This window comes from Hippopotamus amphibius, chromosome 4 (genome assembly GCF_030028045.1).
Source record: "Hippopotamus amphibius kiboko isolate mHipAmp2 chromosome 4, mHipAmp2.hap2, whole genome shotgun sequence".
Classification (NCBI taxonomy): Eukaryota; Metazoa; Chordata; class Mammalia; order Artiodactyla; family Hippopotamidae; genus Hippopotamus; species Hippopotamus amphibius.
Genome location: NC_080189.1, coordinates 187853174 through 187871834, shown reverse-complemented (window position 1 = coordinate 187871834; position 18661 = coordinate 187853174). Strand labels below are relative to the sequence as shown.

The 18661-nt window shown below is 51.5% G+C and overlaps 1 gene segment (V, D, J or C); it reads left to right on the top strand.

The window, feature by feature from the left end:
- The window catches only part of LOC130851317 (immunoglobulin heavy constant mu-like), a 103720-nt gene that overhangs the window by 71681 nt on the left and 13378 nt on the right, over positions 1–18661 (top strand). The window contains 1 exon segment of the C gene segment in view: positions 15814–15823. Coding sequence covers positions 15814–15823 — 10 coding nt within the window.

Here is an 18661-nt window from a genome sequence, read left to right as displayed (position 1 = left end):
ACGGTGAGACCACGGAGCTGAGGACCCCTGTGCCGGCTGCACCGCAGACACGAGCTGGCTCCTCCGGGGAGCTGAGACCCCGGGCAGCTGAGACCCCGGGCCGCTGTCCTGCCCCCACGGCCCCGCTCCCCTCACCCGGCACCTGGCGGGGCCCGTGTGGGTGGAGTGTGTGGCCAGGGCAGCTGGGCTGGGGAGGGGAGTTCAGCGGCAGATGCTACCCGCCCCCCCCCGGAGGGACAGGCCGGGAGTGGTTGAGAGCGCGTGGAACTCTCCCGTGGTGGGACCAGCCCCACGGTGGCGCCGGCAGACCCGGAAGCCCTGCGTGGGCCCTCTGTCCGCCTGCCCTCGGCCACCCCCTCCCTCAGCCGGCATGGGGACCGACCCGCCGGGGGGCAGACCCCTGGCTGCAGGACAGACCCCACGGCCGAGGAGGCCTGCAGCCTGAAGGCCACCAGACCTGGGCTCGGGGCCAGGATGGCCACACCTTGCCCCTGGAGGCGGGGCCCTCCGTGGCCACGGGCTGTGCCGGCGCCGGGGCCTCTGCCGCAGAGCCCGCCCCCCGCCCCGCCCCGTGGGGCTGGTGCTGACCCGGACCGGGCTGAGAGCACCCGGGGACTCCACCGCACAGGGGCCCCACCCTCCGTCAGGCAGGCCCGAGGGCGAGCTGTGTGCCCGGCGGCGGGGTTTCCGCTCCTGCCTGCGTCACGGTGGCGCAGCGGCGGCTGGTGGCGTCGTGACACGCTCAGGGCCAGAACCCCCGCCCCCAGGTGGCCCGCTGCCAGGGAGGCGGCCCTCCGGAAGGGGGTTCGGCCCTGCCCTTCCAGCCAGCAGACGCCCCCACCCCCTCACCCTGCGTTCTCGGGGCCAGCCGCCGCCTGAGGGAGGGTCCGGGGCCTGGAGGTGGGCTGCCCACCCCGCAGCCAGGCAGGACCCCCAGCAGCGTCCCGCCCTGAGGGGATCCGTGCAGGCCTGAAGCAGGCTGGGAGGCGGCCGGGCTCACATCGCCGCAGGCCGCGCACGGAACCTGTGGGCGGGAAGGCCGCGGGCTCCGCCCCGAAGCCCACAGCTGGCGGGTCCTGCCCGCCCGCAGGAGTCCCCGCCCAGCATCCCACCTTCATCGCGGAGGCCCCAAGGCCGGGACCCACCAGCCACACCGTCACCAGGGAGCTGACGGGAACCACACCCTGAGGCAAGCTGTGGCCGAACCAGCCCACAGGCCTCCGGGGACCCAACCCCAGGCCAGAGGGTAGAGGGCAGAGTGCGGTCTGGCCAGGCGCTGTCCTCGGACCCTCGGGTGACCCCGGCACGTGCCCTTCAGTGCCCCGCGTTGTGTGAGGCCGGGAACCTGGGTGAGGCCGTGGGGTGGGGCCCTGTCCCCGCCCTCCCTCCCGCCACGGCCCCGGAGTCCCTGGCCACAGCCGCCGAGAGCCCTGTCCTGCCACCACGGACCCCTCCCAGACCCCCCAGGAGGCCCAGAGCCAGACTGGCCCCCGCGCACAGCAGGACCACAGCCCTCCCTCACGCTGCCCGCTGCCCGGGGCCGGTCGGGGCGCCCACTGGCAGGGCACAGACCTGGAGGATGCCATGGGGGGCCAGAGCCCAGCCACCACTCAGCCCCTTTTAGGAAAGCAGCCTGGGAAGACCACCCCGGAAAGAGACGCTCGCGCCCTCCGCCCATCCGCCCATCCGCCCACAGCCGAGCCCCCGGCCCTCCCCGCGTGGGGACCTTCATCCGCGTGGCGTCCTCCACAGAAGCCCCGCAGTGCGGCCCCTCCGGGTCCTCACAGTCCTCTGTCCCAGCTCTGGGGACTCGGCCACCCCAGGCAGCCGGGGTACCCCAGCCCCCAGCAGGACCCCCGGAAGCCCAAGCCCCCCACGGGTCAGGGCAGGATGGCTCTACAGTGACAGGTGTGTCCAGCAGCCTGCGCCCGCACGCCCGTCCCCCCAGCCTGACTCCGGGACAGTCTGGAGGCCACGTGGCGCGGGGGCTGCGGGCAGCGCTCGCGGAGCTCCCTCTCCGGGCAAGGGCACGGACGGGGCCCGACGGCCAGCGCCGGTCGCCTGCGGGGCGGCAGCCTGCGCCCTGCACGGCCACGTGGCCCACGCCCGGCCGCCTGCCCGGCAGGCAGGAAGCCCAGAAGCTCCAGGCCAGCGGGCCGTCTGACCGCGAGCCCCTTCCTGCCTCCGCTTCCTGCCCCGCCCCTGCCCCCGCGGGGCGCACAGGCCGGGGAGGTCTTCAGATCCTCTCAACGCCGGGCTGCGATCGCCCCGCGCGGGTTCCCCTGTTTTCCCTCACCCTTCACGCGTTCATTCGCTCCTCAGCCCAGGGGGCCTGAGCGGGCCGGGGTGTGGCCGCAGCCGGGCACAGGCCACACGGCCGTCCACACGCGGGGCAGCGAGCGGAGGGGTGGGGCTGGCGTGAAGCGGGGGTCTCCCTGCCCGTTCCGGTCTGGGGTCAGTCAGGATGACTTCCTGGAGGAGGCGGTACTGTTAGCTACAGCTGGAGAGAAGGAGCATCGAGGACGTGATGACAGGACAGAGGGGTGTTCAAGGACACCCCGGGGCTCTGCCTCCCTGACCGTCCCTGGGGAGGACGAGGAAACTCAGCTGGAGGAGCCGGAGGCTCACAGCTCTGGGGCCCTGTGCTCAGCCAGGGAGAGCCCCCGGCAGGGCAGGGCTCCTCAGACCCAAACAGGCCAGTGCGCCTGACCCTGGGCAGTGGGAAAGGCCCGAGGGAGGACTGGGACTGCAGGGACGACGCCAGAGCTCCCTGCATTCTCTCCGGGTCCCTAAGATTCGCACCTTAATGCACAAGGCTCCCCCAGGATCTCATCAAAACGCAGAGACAGATGCAGCAGCACACACGCGGCGGCCCAGGCGGGCCTGAGCTGCACGAGCCCGGGACGCAGCCGGACAAGCACGCGCAGCCTGGACGGCGAGCGAGCCAGGAAGGAGGCTGCACGCTTCCCCACAGACACCCCCGGGAGACAGCCCCTCACCAACCCCTCACACCCCACAGCAGAGCCCCCGGAGCTCCCTCCCGTCCAGGAGCCCCACCCTGGGAGCCAGGCCTCCCAGCAACACCCATGCACACCCGCACACTCACACCCACACACTCACACACGCACACTCACACACGCACACTCACACATGAACACACCCTCCCCCTCTCTGGGCCCTGAGGGCTGGGGCTCTGCTCTCCTCTCTGCCTGTCACACGCGTATGCCCTCGGGTCCTGGCCCCACCTCACTGGTCCGTCACCCTCTCCCTCCAGCCTGTCCCAGGGAATCTCTGGACCCCCCAGCTGTGCAGCATCGGACCCTCACCAGCCCGCTTCCCTCTCTCCAGCTCCCTCCCTGCAGCACCTGTGACCCTCGACCCTGCATGGTCACCCTCCCCAGCCCCACGTCCTCACTTTTCTCTCCCTGAACCCCCTCCACCGCCGCTCCCTCCCTACGCCGGTCCTGGGGTCCCCTCACCCAGCAAGGTCGACCTGACTCTCCACCCCCTGGCCTCACTCCACCTGCAGCGCCTGCTCCACCGTCTCTGGGGCAGACCATCCACCCATCCTCCCCTCGTGGTTCCCAAGGCAGCCCCGGCTCCTTTCTGCTAAGGGCAGCCACGTGAGCCTCATCGGGACAGTGAGGTGTGACTGAGGTCCAAGGGAGGGCTTCCAGAGTGTGGCTCACTGTCTGCCTGTGCTGGGATGCAGATGCAGTGTCTGGAGATGAGCAGCCCCTTTGCCCACCAACTAAGGACAGCAGATGGAAAACATAGACGCAACCTTGGTCCCTGGTGGTGTTTTGAGACTCCTCTGTTCTCACATGGGAGGAATGAGCTCTGATTGGGTCTGCCCGAGTAGTAGGGTTTCTGTAACACCCGCCCTGCTTGAATCCCACTGACAAAATTCCCAACCACCATCCCCACCGCATTGTGCTTCACAACCCGTCCACCCGCTCCAGTCCCAGGTGGCCGTGCCTGCTCACCCAGCTGAGGTCCTCTTCTCATTGACCAGAATACTAGAGAAGGAGTCCCCACCCCCACCACCTCGTCTACCAACCTGCTCGCACGTGTGCAGGGCCCTAGGGAGGTCGCCCTTGAAGGCAGCCAACAAGGTCACAGCCACACCAGACAAAAGATAGTGTGGTTCTGTAAGAGAGAGTACAGTAAGTCCCCTACATGAGAACCTTCAAGTTGCAAACCTTCAAAGACATGCACGTGCGTTCGCATGTCCGATCACGTAAGTTCGTTCACGTGTCTGGCGTACACCGTCATGTGCATGCAGCCTCTACAAGTGGTTGTGCTTCTGGGTACTTTACAGTGCTGTGTAGAGCACAGTAGCACAGGATCTCTGTTCCAAGCCCAGGATGCCGGGAAGCGAGCGTAAAAGCAGCAGTACACAGCCGATGGTGTTAGTTGGGTACCTAGGCTAACTTTGTTGGACTTATGAACAAATTGGACTTACAAGTGCATTCTTGGAATGGAACTCGTTCGTAGGTAGGGGACTTACTGTACTTGGGGATGCACACCTGTCACCACCATCACCTAGAAACAAGAGCGGGTGTCTATTTGAACTTTCAGATTATGCGATGTTTGTTTCTTTTTTGTTAAATTAATGTTGCTGCTTGAAACAATAGGACTAGTGCTAATTAACAGTAGGTAATAGCAGAAATAATTAAACAAAAGGTATGTATAGAAAAAGTAATGGTATTTTTATCATGCCTCTTCCAACCTCTGACTGCCAGTTTATTGCAAATGCTTTTTTTAACTCTCTAGAGCTTCATTTACACTTTGCAGGCTGCATTACTGTATGTTAAGACACATAAACGCAGGACTTTTTCAAAGGAGAATGCAAATACGATAAGGTTGATTGGACGTACACTGCGGAGCGAGGCCCAGGTGTGGGGAAAGCGTGCCAGGGCCTCTTGATAGTGGTGCAGACGGAGCCTGGGGGCCACTGCCATCCCTGGGGCCGTGGCCTCCAGGCCTGAAGGAGCAGGCGGTGTCCTGGGCTTGGCTCCCAGAGCAACCCTTGCCAGGGAGGGGGCCAGAGCGCAGGACCAGCCCCGGCCCTGGGTCCGCACCCCGGCCACAAGCAGCCTGTCCTCAGCATGTCACCTCTGGGGGTGGAGCGGGCCAGGGAAGGTGAGGAGGTGAGCTGAGCCACAGAAACCCCTGGCGGGGTAGAGACTTCCTCCTCCAGGCCCACCTTCCCACAGAGCGGTTTCCCCTTATCTTCCCAGAATTTGTGCAAAAGCAACATGTAGAATTTTTTAATGGAAACTTGCATATTTTATGAAATTAGAAAAACTGATAGAACCCACAGGACCCAAAATGGATCCTAAGGAGCAAATATGACCTCAGTCCTGTCAGAATTGCCATCATCAAAAGACCGCAAGTAACGATCGTTGGAGGGGGTGTGGAGGAAAGGGACCCCTCCCACACTGCTGGTGGGCATGTAAGCTGGCGCAGCCCCTGTGGAGAACAGTACGGAGGTTCCTCAGAAACTCAAAGCAGAGCTACCATGGGACCCAGCAACCCCATTTCTGGGTGTTCATGCAAAATAAAACAAGACACTACCTTGAAAGCAGATCTGCACCCCAGTGCTCACAGGCGCCCAGACATGGAAGCATCCCAAGTGTCCATCCACAGACGGACGGATAAAGCAGATGTGGTGCATCTATGCAGCGGAATACCACCCAGCCATAAAAAACCTTACCTTCTGTGACAGCATGGATGGACCAAGGTTCTATGTGACGTGAAATAAGTCAGAGAGAGAAAGACGAAAACCACATGATCTCATTTACATGTGGAATCTAAAACAACAAAACAGATGGGCAAACGTAATCAAATGAAACAGACTCAGATACAAACAGGTGGTTGCCGGAGGGCACGGGAACGGGTGGGGTCCCGACGGGCGAAGAGGCGTTAGGGGCACCAACCTCCAGTCACACAATAAACACGTCCGCGCCAGGAGTGTGGGCAGTAGCCCTGCGCTCGCGTGTGCAGGGGCTGGTGGTTGGCAGGCATTCCACGGGGATCACGGTCATCCTTAACGGGCGCAGACATCGCGTCGCTGCGCAGCGCGCCTGGCACACACGCAGGCTGTCTGCCGGCTCTATTTCAATAGTCACATGCCTGGGCCAACAAGCAGTTGGCATCGGGCAGAGGCCACCGGGAGGAAGTACGGTGCGTCCCAGGAGTCGCCGTGCCAGTGGGCTTTCTCCGGCTCCCGTGTCCCCCCAGCATGTGAACGGAACCACGTGAGGGGGCTCCTTGGAAGACCAAGCACCGAGGCAGCGGTCTTTTGCAGAGAGGGAGGCTTTACAGCCGGCCGCCAGGCAAGGAGACTGAGGCAGTGCTCTGCTCCGTCTCCGGCTGATTGCTTGTGGGCAGCAGGGCGCGGAGGGGAGCGGCTGCAAAGGAGCGGTGGGGAGGCGAGGTCAGCGCCGAGGGTTCTCCGCACAGGTGCGGCCGCACCTCACGCTCTCCGTGAGCCACAGGTGCGATCCGGGGGTCCTTCCCTGTGTCACGTGCCGCGGGTTTCCGGCCTGCGATGTCCAAAGTTCACCACGGGTCACGTTAGCCCCTGAGGACGCTCCGTCCAAGGGGCTGTCAGCAGGTTTGCAGATCTGCCGTTTGCTTTCCCCCATGTTCTGTAAACCAAGCTCGAAGGTCTCGCTTCATCACTTTATTCCTGCCCAAGGGCCTTGAGTGTTTCAGGCGCAGGATGTGGTTTTGAAATCAAGTGCCCCTAAAACCGATTAATCGCTCTCCCCAAAATATTTTTCCCTTTCTTGCACAACACCTGCTCCCCTCAACAGTAAGAAGTATCGAAAAAGCACGATTAAATCTGAGCAGGACCCGGTGGGGCCGTCCTGGGTACAAAAACCCTTTCTGTGTCCCTGTTTCTGATTTGTAGGAAAAAGGCGTCAGAGTCCTACACCTTCCCTGAGCTCCGAAAGGCAGACGCCGTCGCTAACCAGGGAAATAAGAGAACGCAGAAACGAAGGCGGAGCAGTCAGGAGACAACGGGGTCCTGCTTCCTTCTCCAGGGAGACACATAACAGTGTGTCTTTGAGCTCTTCTGCAGGAAGGAAGGCCCCCGGGCACGTGGGGGATGGTGACACCAGACGTCAGCCTGTGACCTCGCCACCAACCAATCGGAAGAAAGTCACACACCCTGCAGCCCTCACCACAAATCTTTCCTATGAAAGTTCTTCACAAAACCCATCAGGGAATTTGGGCTTTCTTGGCACAAGCCACCCGTCTCCTCGCACGGTCCTTGCAACAACCATTCTCTGCTGCACCCTCCAGCGTTTCAGTCTGTTTGGCCTCTCACTGTACGTCGGGCACCCGGACTTGCGTTCAACAAGGGTTTCAGGGATAGTATTACCTTATTTCAGGATGGCGCTTTCAAACTTCATTTTAAATACTTTTCTATTCTATTATTTTTGGTAGTTCATTTTGGAAAGAACTAATTTAGGCAACATTCAATACAACCAAATCAGCCATGAGAGAGAAGTTCGACTGGCCTTGGATTTCTCAGCAGCCACGTTCAGCCCCAGTGAGCTGTGAACAGCACCTGCAGGGTCCTCAGGGGAGGGGCTCTAGGGTCAAGAAGAAATGTTACCATTTAAGGAGGTGTCTTGCTGATGCCGGGAGAACGCTCCTCTTTGTCGTTGAGCTGTATTCCTGCTGATGGGGGGGGTGGGTCTTGTCGATGCCACACGCAGATACACAATGCACGGTGTGGGGAGGAAGGGGGCCAAAGGGCAGAGAAGAGTTTTTATGTTAAATTTTTCTTGTCTTGCCATAAATTATGAATTTTATTTCACATAATTACGTGAGGTGATGGAAGTGTTAGCTAAGACTGTGGTGGCCACCGTTTTGCAAATATATAAATGTATCGCCTCCTCACCTGCGCTCCTAAACTTTCCACAGTGTTATAAGTCAGTTACATCTCAATAGGTTTTCATGACCCCCACATGGCACGATGACCGGTGGGAGAACTTCAGCCACCAAAGAAGCCCGGAGAAGCCGGGGCCGAAGAACCTGCCGTGGGTGCTCCGTGCGGTTTAACTCTGGGGCGGAGAGGAAGCCGTACAGCCGCCCTGGCAGCGCGGAAGTCTCCCAACCGTCAAGACCCGGGAGGAGGGAAAGGAACGTGGGCGTTATTTGTGCGGGTCGCCTCACGGCTGAGAGCTTGGCGTCAGACACCCACCAGCCAGACTGGGGCCTAGCAGACCAGGGCGTGAGGGAGTGCAGACACATCCCGAGAACGTGGCCTCGTGGACCAAACTCACGTGTGGGAGGGATGCGGAAGGGAAGAAGAGGAGCCCACCCACTTGACGTTTCACTCGTGTTTGGTGGAGAGCCACGCGTGCCGTCTGAGGAGGCAGTGCAGAGGACACCGGGGAAGGTGACCACTGCACACACAAAGCAGCAAAAGTGGACCACTGCTTCGGGAAGTTTAGAAAGAGAAAGCGTGGCATGAAATGGTAAAACCACATCGGCCCCAAACATATGTCTGTCTTATCCATACGTGTGCGTGGTCTTCACACGCCTAAAAAGGTGAGACTTTCAAACTGGACCACAAAACAGAACCCAACTCTTACAGCACGTGAGCATTCCACATAAAATGAGAAAATCTGAAAGACCTGAGTAAATGAACGCCAGGCAACTCCGGCTGTTTCCTCTGTGATAAAATGGGAAGCTCTGTGTCCTGGGCAAGTGACTCTCCTTGGGTGACCTCCTGTTCCTCCAGGGGTGGAAGCCTGTCAGCAGCACCAGACCCCTTTCGTACCAGGTCCTTCACTTCCTCTTGTAATTCTGCAAGAATCTTGAAAGCAGGGCACTGTTATCTGTCTTTTTTTTAAAAAAATTATATATATATAATTGATTTACAATGTTGTGTTACTTTCTTCTGTACAATAAAGTTATTCAGTTATACACACATACGTTCTTTTTCACATTCCTTTCCAATATGATTTATCACAGGATATAGAACATAGGTCCCTGTGCTCTGCAGTAGGACCTTGTTGTCTATCCATCCTATATATAATAGTTTGCATCTGCTAACCCCAGACTCCCAGTCCATCCCTTCCCCAGCCCCCTCCCCCTTGGCAACCACAAATCTGTTCTCTGTGTCTGTGAGTCTGTTGCTGTGTCGTAGATAAGTTTATTTGTGTCATATTTTAGATTCCACATATATGTGATGTGACATGGTATTTGTCTTTCTCTTTCTGACTTATTTCACTTAGTATGACCATCTCTAAGTCCATCCTTGTTGCTGCAAATGGCATTATTTTGTTCTTTTTTATGGCTGAGTGATATTCCATTGTATATATGTACCACATCTTCTTTATCCATTTATCCATCAATGGACATTTAGGTTGTTTCCATGTCTTGGCTATTGTGAATAGTGCTGCTATGAACACAGGGGTGCATGTACCTTTTTGAATTATAGTTTTGTCTGGATATATGCCCAGGAGTGAGATTGCTGGATCATATGGCAGCTCTATTTTAGGCTTTTTGAGGAACCTCCATACTGTTTTTCATAGTGGCTGCACCAACTTACATTCCCATCAACAGTGTTAAGGAGATTTCCCTTTTCTCTACACCTTATCCAGCATTTGTTATTTGTAGACTTTTTAATGATGGCCAATTTTGACCAGTGTGAGCTGGTACTTCATTGTAGTTTTGATTTGCATTTCTCTAATAATTATTGATTTTGAGCATCTTCTCATGTGCCTATTGGCCATCTGTATGTTTTCTTTGGAGAAATGTCCATTCAGGTCTTCTGCCCATTTTTTAAAATTTGGTTGCACTGGGTCTTAGTTACGGCAGTTGGGCTCCTTTGTTGTGGCAGGTGAACTTTTAGTTGTGGCACACATTTGGAATCTAGTTCCTTAACCAGGGATCAAACCCGGGCCCCTTGCATTGGGAGGTCAGAGTTTCAACCACTGTGCCACCAGGGAAGTCCCTTCTGCCCATTTTTTGATTGGGTTCTTTGTTTTTTTTTGGTTGTTGAATCATATGAGCTGTTTTTATATTTTGGAAATTAAGTCCTTGTCAATCATATCATTTGCAAATATTTTCTCCCAGTCTGTAGGTTGTCTTTTCATTTTGCGTATGGTTTCCTTTGCTGTGCAAAAGCTTGTAAGTTTGATTAGGTCCCATTTGTTTATTTTTGCTTTTATTTCTCTTACCTTGGGAGACTGACCTAAGACTACGTTGGCAAAATTTATGTCAGGGAATGTTTTGCCTATGTTTTCTTCTAGGAATTTATTGTATAATGTCTTATATTTAAGTCTTTAAGCCATTTTGAGTTTATCTTAGTGTATTGTGTGAGGGTGTGTTCTAACATCATTGATTTAAGTGTGGCTGTCCAACTTTCTCAGCACCACTTGCTGAAGAAATTGTCTCTTTTCCATTGTATATTCTTGCCTTCTCTGTAGAAGATAATTGATTGTAGGTGTGTGGGTTTATTTCTGGGCTCTCTATTCTATGCCATGATGCATATGTCTGTTTTTGTGCCAACACCACACTCTTTTGATTACTGTAGCTTTGTAGTATTGTCTGAAGTCTGGGTGGTTATGCCTCCTGCTTCGTTCTTTTTCCTCAGAATTGCTTTGGCAATTCTGGGTCTTTTATGGTTCCATACAAATTTTAGGATTATTTGTTCCAGTTCTGTGAAAAATGACATGTGTAATTTGGTATGGATCCCATTAAATCTGTAGATTGCTGTCAATAGTATGGCCTTTTTAACAATTTTAATTCTTCCAATCCAAGAGCATGAGATAACGTCCATTTCTTTGAATCGTCTTCAATTTCCTTTATTAATGTTTTATAGTTTTCAACATATAAGTCTTTCACCTCCTTGGTCAGGTTTATTCCTAAGTATTTTATTTCTTTGGATGTGATTTTTAAAGGGATTGGTTTTGTTTGTTTGTTTGTTTGTTTGCTGCATTCCCTTTCTGATATTTCATTGTATAAAGAAATGCAACCAATTTCTGTATGGTAACCTTGTATCCTTCTACTTTGCTGAATTCGTTTATGAGTTCTAGTAGCGTTTGTATGGAGTCTTTAGGGTTTTCTATATATAATATTATGTCACCTGCATATAATGACAATTTGACCTCTTCCCTGCCAATTTGAATACCTTTTTTTCTTGTCTGATTGCTGTGCCTAGGACTTCCAATATTATGTTAAAGAGAAGTGGTGAGAGTGGGCATCCTTGTATTATTCCACATTTTAGCAGGAAGGTTTTCAGCATTTCACCATTGAATATTACACTGGCTGTGGGTTTGTCATAAATAGCTTTTATTATGTTGAGATATGTTCCCTCTCTACCCACTTTGATAAAAGTTTTTATCATGAATGGATGTTGAATTTTATAAAATACTTTTTCTGCACATACTGAGATGATCACGTGGGTTTTGTCATTTCTTTTGTTGATGTGGTGTATCACATTGATTAATTTGAATATGTTGAACCATCCTTGTGAACTTGGGATGTATTCCTTTTGGTTGTGGTGTATGATCTTTACTCTGTGTTGGTGGATTTGGTTTGCTAATATTTTGTTGAGAATTTTTGCATCTATATTCATCAAAGATATTGGCCTGTAATTTTCTTTTTGTGTGTGTGTCTTCATCTGGTCTTGGTATCAGGGTGTTGGTGGCTTCATAGAATTCTTTGGGAGTGTTCCCTCCTCTTCAATCTTTTGGGAGAGTTTGAGAAGGATTGGTATAAGTTCTTCTTCGTATGTTTGGTAGAATTCACCTGTGAAGCCATCTGGTCCTGGACTTTTGTTTGTAGGAAGTTTGTTTGTTTTTTGTTAATTATAGATTCTATTTCACATCTAGTGATTGGTCTGTTCAAATTACCTATTTCTTCTTGATTCAGTTTTGGTGGGCCATATGGTTCTAGAAACGTGTCCATTTCTTCTAAGTTGTCCAATTTGTTGGCATGTAAGTTTTGATAATATTCTCTTATGGTTTTTTGTATTTCTGCAGTATCAGTTGTGATTTCTCCTCTTTCATTTCTTATTTTGTTTATTTGTGTTCTCTTCCTGGTGAGACTAGCCACAGGCTTGTTTACCTTTTCAAAGAACCAGCTCTTGGTTTTATTGATTATTTTCTATTTCTTAAAATCTCTATTTTATTTATTTCCTCTCTGATCTTTATATTTCCTTCCTTCTATTGACTTTAGGTTTGTTTGTTCTTCTTTTTCTAATTCTTTTAGGTGGTAGGTTAGGTTCTTTACTTGATATTCTTCTTATTTTGGGGGAAGGCCTTTATTGTTATGAATGTCCCTCTAAGAACTGCTTTTGCTGCAACCATAGATTTTTGTATGGTTGTGTTTTCATTGTTGTTTGTCTCAAGGTGTTTTTTAATTTCCTCTTTGATTTCATTGTTGACCCATTGGTTTTTCAGTACCACATTGTTTAGTCTCTGCATAATCATTTTTTCTCATTTCTTTTTCTGTGGTTGATTTCTAGTTTCATGCTGCTGTGGTCTGAGAAGATGGTTGAAATAATTTCTGTACTCTTAAATTTGTTGAGGCTAGTTTTGTGCCCTAGTACGTGATCAATCCTAGAGAATATTCCATGTGCACTTGAAAAGAATGTGTATTCTGTTTGTTTGTTTTTATGTAATGTCCTGAAAGTATCAGTTAAGTCTAATTGTTCTATTGTATCATTTAGGATCTATTGTCTTATCGATTCTTTGTCTGGAAGATCTGTCCATTGATGTGAGTGGGGTGTAAAGCTCTCCTACTATTATTGTATCCCCATCAATTTCTCCCTTTATGTCTGCTGGTATTTGTTTTATGGATTTGGGTGCTCCTGTATTAGGTGCACATATGTTGGTGAGTGTAATGTTCTCTTCTTGCATTGATCCTTTATTATTATATAATGTCCTTCTTTATCTTTCTTTATAGCCTATGCTTTAAAGTCTATTTTGTCTCATATGAGTGTTGCAATCCCCACTTTCTTGTCATTTCCATTTGCAAGAAATATCTTTTCCACCCCTTTGCTTTCAATCTATGTGTGTCCTTTGCCTTAAAGTGAGTCTCTTGTGGGCAGCATATTGTTGGCTTTTGGTTTTGTAATCCAATCTGCCACTCTGTGTCTTTTGATTGGAGTATTTATTCCATTGACATTTAAGGTAATTATTGATAGAATGTATTTGTTGCCATTTTAAACCTTATTTTCCAGTTGATTCTATATATCTTCTTTGTTCCTTTTTTTCTTTTTGTTTTCCCTTTTGTGGTTTGATGAGTTCCTTTTACTTTCTGCTTGTGCTCTCTTCTTTTTGGTTTTTGTGAATCTATTGTATGTTTTGAGTTGTGGTCGCCCTGTTTTCCACGTATGTTAACCCCTTCTTATATCTGCTTCCTTTAGACTGATAGTCACATAGGTTCAGACACATTCTTTAAAAAAAAAAAATCTACATTTTCTTACTCCCCTCCCCCACATTTTATGATTGTGATGTCCCGCTTTACGTCTTCACATGTATCATTTTGCTGTTCATTGTGGTTATTGTTGCTTTCACAAATTTTTTTGATTTTTTAATCTGTATACTTGCTTATTTAAGTAAGTTACTTTCCAATTGTGATTTTTCTCTTTCCGATAGCTTCTTGCTTCTTTTCTATTTAGAAAAGAACTTTCAATATTTCTTCTAGGATAGGTTTAGTATTGCTGTATTCTTTTTGTTTTTGCTTGTATGAGAAACTCTTTATCTCTCCTCCTGTTCTAAGTGGTAATCTTGCTGGGTAGAGTGTTCTACAAAAGGTTGCAGATTTTTCTCTTTCAAGACTTTAAATATATCTTACTGCTCCCTTCTGGCCTGCAGCATTTCTGTAGAGAAATGGGGATTCCCTCATAATTAACTCTTTGTTTTTCTCTTACTTTCTTAGAATCTTCTCTGTATCTTTAACTTTTGTCATTTTAATTAAAATATGTCTTGGTGTAGGTCTGTTTGGGTTCATCTTGTTTGGGACCCTCTGTGCTTCCTGTACCTGGATGTCTGTTCCTTCCTTCTTTAGGTTTGGGAAGTTTTCAACCATAATTTCTTCAAATACATTTTCTATCCCCTTTTCTCTTTCTTCTACTTCTGGATCCCTATTATGCATAGATTTTCATGCTTTATATCATGCCATCTATCTCTTATGTTGCTTTCGGGTTTTTTTGTTTTGTTTTGTTTTGTTTTTTTTTTCATTTGGTTTTCTGTCTGCTGATGTGCTTGGGTAATTTCCACTATTCTATCTTCCAGGTCACTTATTCTTTCTTTTGCATCATTCATTCTGCTCTTCATTGCCTTGAGCTTGGCTTCCGTCTCGGCAAATGAATTTTCTACTTTTTCTTGGCTCCTCCTTATAGTTTCTAGTTCCTTCTTAGAGTAATCTGCATTTCTGTCAATAGCCTTTCTTAATTCCTTCAGTATTTTCATTACTGACTTTTTGAACTTGGTGTCTATTAGACTGAAGAGGTCTGTTTCATCATTTGTTCCTTCAGGGGGATTCTCTTGGTCTTTTAATGGGAGTGGTTCCTCTGCTTCTTCATTTTACTTATATTTCTCTTACCCTGTGAGTTTAGGGGAAAAACTTACCTACTGTAGTCTTAGAGGGCTATTTTTATGTGGGAGAGTCCCTGTGTAGCATGTGTGGGTGTAATATTTTTTGGTGGGAGCACTGTTTTCAGTGTGGATGACTGCTTCCTCTTTCCTCAGAGTGTGCTGGCCATTATCCCCTTGGTAGGGGGTGTGACTGATGTTGTGGTGACCAGAACCTGCACTGGATGTTGAGTGTGGCCTCCTCCTTGCTCTGAGGTTTTCCCAGCCCTGTTGGGGGCAGGGTCTGCTCCCTGGTTGCCAGAGTAGAGGCCCCCAGATCTGTTTTTGAGCTGCAGTCTGAGGTAGGAGGGATTGGAGGGCTCCCACTGGAAAAGGAGCCACTGAGTACTCCTCCACTGGAGCTGTCCACCAGTAATGCACTCTGTTGTGTCACCTGTCCCCTGCTGCACCAGCTCACAAAGTACACTGTGGTTGGCACTGCCCTTGGCCCCACCTCAGCTGTGAGGATGCTAGCAACCAGGCCTGGTGTCCCTCATTGTCTACACCAGGCCACCAACACAGGTCCACTGAATTCAGGTCCCAGGACCACAGTCACCCTGGACCTGGACCTGCTGTGGGAGCATGGCGGCAACTCAGAGCCAGACCCAGCCCAGCCCCTGCGTGCACACACCCACAAAGCCCACAGATGCTAAGACCAGACCCTTCCCAGCTGTGGGAGCATCTGTTTTCCACCTGGATGTCCTACAGGTGCTGAATTTACAAAGCTGGTGGCAGTGGTGGTAAATTCACAGCTCACACAGCAGCGGGGAGAAATTTCGGCCCTGCTTCCTGAGCTGCATGGCCCCCGGGGCTCAGCTATGATTTCAGCCCCACCTCTGTGAGTGGGCAACCCACTGGCACCCACTCCCAGAGCCTGTCAAGTCAGCAGCTGGGGCGCACACTCCCAGAGCCCACCAAGGTGGTGTCCGGTCTAGTCCATGGAGAAAGAGGCTGTGATGGCATGTCCCACCCACCCTCCCCTTCAAACGCCACTTAACAATGGTACTTCACTTCTGTGGTACTGGTCTTCTTCCACATACACCCCAGGGGCTGCAGGGAGCTAGCGTGGCTCAGAGCAGATGCAGCACTGTCAACAGAAAAGCAACTCGCCATACGTGGGCTAATTGCAGTGCATCAGTGACGGGGGGCAGGGCATATTGGGATGTGATGGTTGGCACCTCATCAAGTCTTCAGAAAGGGGTCTTCCTGTTCTGGAAGCTGGGGGAGCCATGTTTCCTGGTTCTGTCCTTCCCAAGACCTCATCCACAGGACAGACACTTTCTCCAGCACGGTGTGGGTGGCAAGCCAGGACCAATGGTCATTGGGAGCCTTCCAAGAATTCCAAGAGGATTTGGCTCTTCCCCCTTCCCTCCAGCAGCAGCTGGAAATTTACAATGGCAGGAGTCTGTGGGAGCAATGAGGAAGGACTTCATGGCAGGAAAGAACCTCAGACTCCAAGCCAAGACAGCCCTTAGGAGAAAAGCATGCAAACTGCCTCAAACATGCATAGGCTTGGTAATGCAAACAAATACATGCAAACAAACACATGCAAATGTGTACAAAGTGCACACAGCAATGATGAGGCCATTTGTGGGGCACCTCCCCCTGTCCTGCATGATGAGGGCGAGTGCCTGATGCCCTTGACCCCATCTAGGGCTGTGAATCCTCACTCTGGGGACAGTTGGCCAAGCATCGACCTTGGCCTGATGTACTGTAACCTTAGGGCAAAGGAGGGGCAGAGGAGGTGTCATGATCTGTGAGACTTTGTTGACCCTCCAAGTCATAGTACTGAAAGGACAGGCATGTCCCACTGTCAGGGGGATGCTGACATCAGGATCTGAACCCTGGATCTCCTGTCCCCATCACTGGAAACCCATCAATGTTGCTCACCCCCTTTCCTGCGGCAGCTCCCAGGGGCAGCCTGTTTGTGCCAGGAAGAAAAAAAGAGGCTAAAATGAGGGCTGGTAGAGAGGCTCAACATCCCTAGATCTCCCAGAGAAGGGTGCTGCAGGGTCCAGGGGTGGCACAGTCAGGGGAGGCTGTGCACACAGCATTGCTCTGGACATGGACGTGTGGGGGCAACCGGGGCTTCCCTTCTTGCACGAAGAGCCAGGCTGCAACAAGAGTGCATTTGCTCTTGCCCTTCCATTCTGCCGCAGGTGCTGTGGGAGCCCTTCATGCTTCCAACCACTGCAGCCACTCTGCAATCATGAGGGAATGGCCGAGACATCCTCGGAGATGCAGCACACCGCCCCCACATCCTCAGCACTGAGCAAGTTCCCACCGCATCGCCTCTTTCCATGAGGAGGTGAGCCAGCCATGGTTGTCCCGATGAAGATGAGGCCTTCCATCACTTGAGGCTGGAGGTGTCCTTCCCACAGAGTTAGGTGACACTCCCAGTCAGTGTCCTTCTCCCAGGACCACAGGGAACTTAGGAGACTTCTCAAAACTGTCCCTCCCCTGCCTCTTCTGGGCTGTAGGAATGAAGAGGGGAGCAGACCAGCAGGCACCAGAGCTCTGGTTTTGACCATTGCCTTTTGAAGTTTATACCATGTGTTGCTGCCCCCACTTTTGAAAAATTTATTTGTAAGTTATTATCTTTTTCTCTGTTTTTTACCCTTTTCGCTCATGAGCTTGGGTATTAAAGGAGGAAACTCCTGTTTCTTTTCCCTTTTGTAATTTCTTTTTTTTTTTCTTTCCATACCAGGGATCAAACCATGTCTCTGCATTGGCAGGTGGATTATATATATATATATATATATATATATATATGTATATATGTATATATTGATTTATTTATTGGCCTTGTTGGGTGTTCATTGCTGTGCGTGGGCTTTCTCTAGTGGCGGAGCATGGGCTCTAGGCACATGGGCCTTAGTAGTTGTGGCATGTGGGCTCAATAGTTGTGGCTTGCAGGCTCTAGAGCGCAGGCTCAGTAGTTGCAGTGCACGGGCTTAGTAGCTCCATGGCATGTGGGATCTTCCTGGACCAGGGATCAAACCTGCGTTCCCTGCACTAGCAGGTGGATTCTTAACCACTGCGCCACCAGGGAAGCCCTCCCTTTGGTAGCTTCTTGCAATTGTTGATTTATCGACTGAAGTGGCCACAGGCTCTTGTATGGCTTCTGACCCAATAAATGAAGCACCAACACTTTTTCCTCTTGTGTTTTTGCCCATAAGGACTTTCCTTCTGGAGCAAAGTGTCCAGAAACCAATTCCCCATGGATGGAGGCCATCAGAAGCCAAATCTCAGATACAAAGCACTCTCCCCACAAACATGAGGAAGGGGCGCATCCACATTCTGGCCATCTGGTCTACCACAGTGCCAGATCTAGGAAAACAGGACCCTGGAGTGTGATTAGCTAAGCATGGCTGCAAAGCCATGAAGAACCCTGGGCCCACCCACAGCCCCCGCCTTTAAGCGAGGCCTCTGGTCACCCAAGTATATGTCATCTCTGATTTCTCCGTCTCCTGGACTCTGATGCAGACGTTCAAGGAGCAGAGCGAGTGTTATTCCCACCTGCCTCCCATCATGGTTCACCCGATGGCCTTCCCCTCTGGCTTGGACATCAAGGCCCGAGAGCCACTTGTGGCTCACTGGCTATTTTCAGAAGCAATTGCATAGATGTGTCCTGACTCTAATGAGGCAGCTGAGTGACCAGGCCACCATCTCTACCTGCCCTCAGGGGTCCAGTCCTCAGCTCAACTCCAAATCCTGCTCAGGGCAGCCCAGAGTGGGGTGGGGGCAGCCTGTGGGACACGACTGTGGCAGAAGCTGGGAGACTGACTCAGCATGGCCAGTGGGCCCAGTTCTGGCCACCCCATTACAGACATCCAGACGCCTCGCCTGGCACTCGCTGGGCACATGCCTGTAACACCCATGTCCTTTCTCTGGCACGTGCTTCAGGTGGGTGGCGGCAGGAGCAGGGTCCCAGAACTGGGCCGTGAGATGCTGTAGAAGGAGCCCAGCCTGGGCACAAGCACGGCCAGCCTCATGGTCTGCAGACTCCAGACCCACCACCGCTGCTCTGACGCAAGCTCTGTACA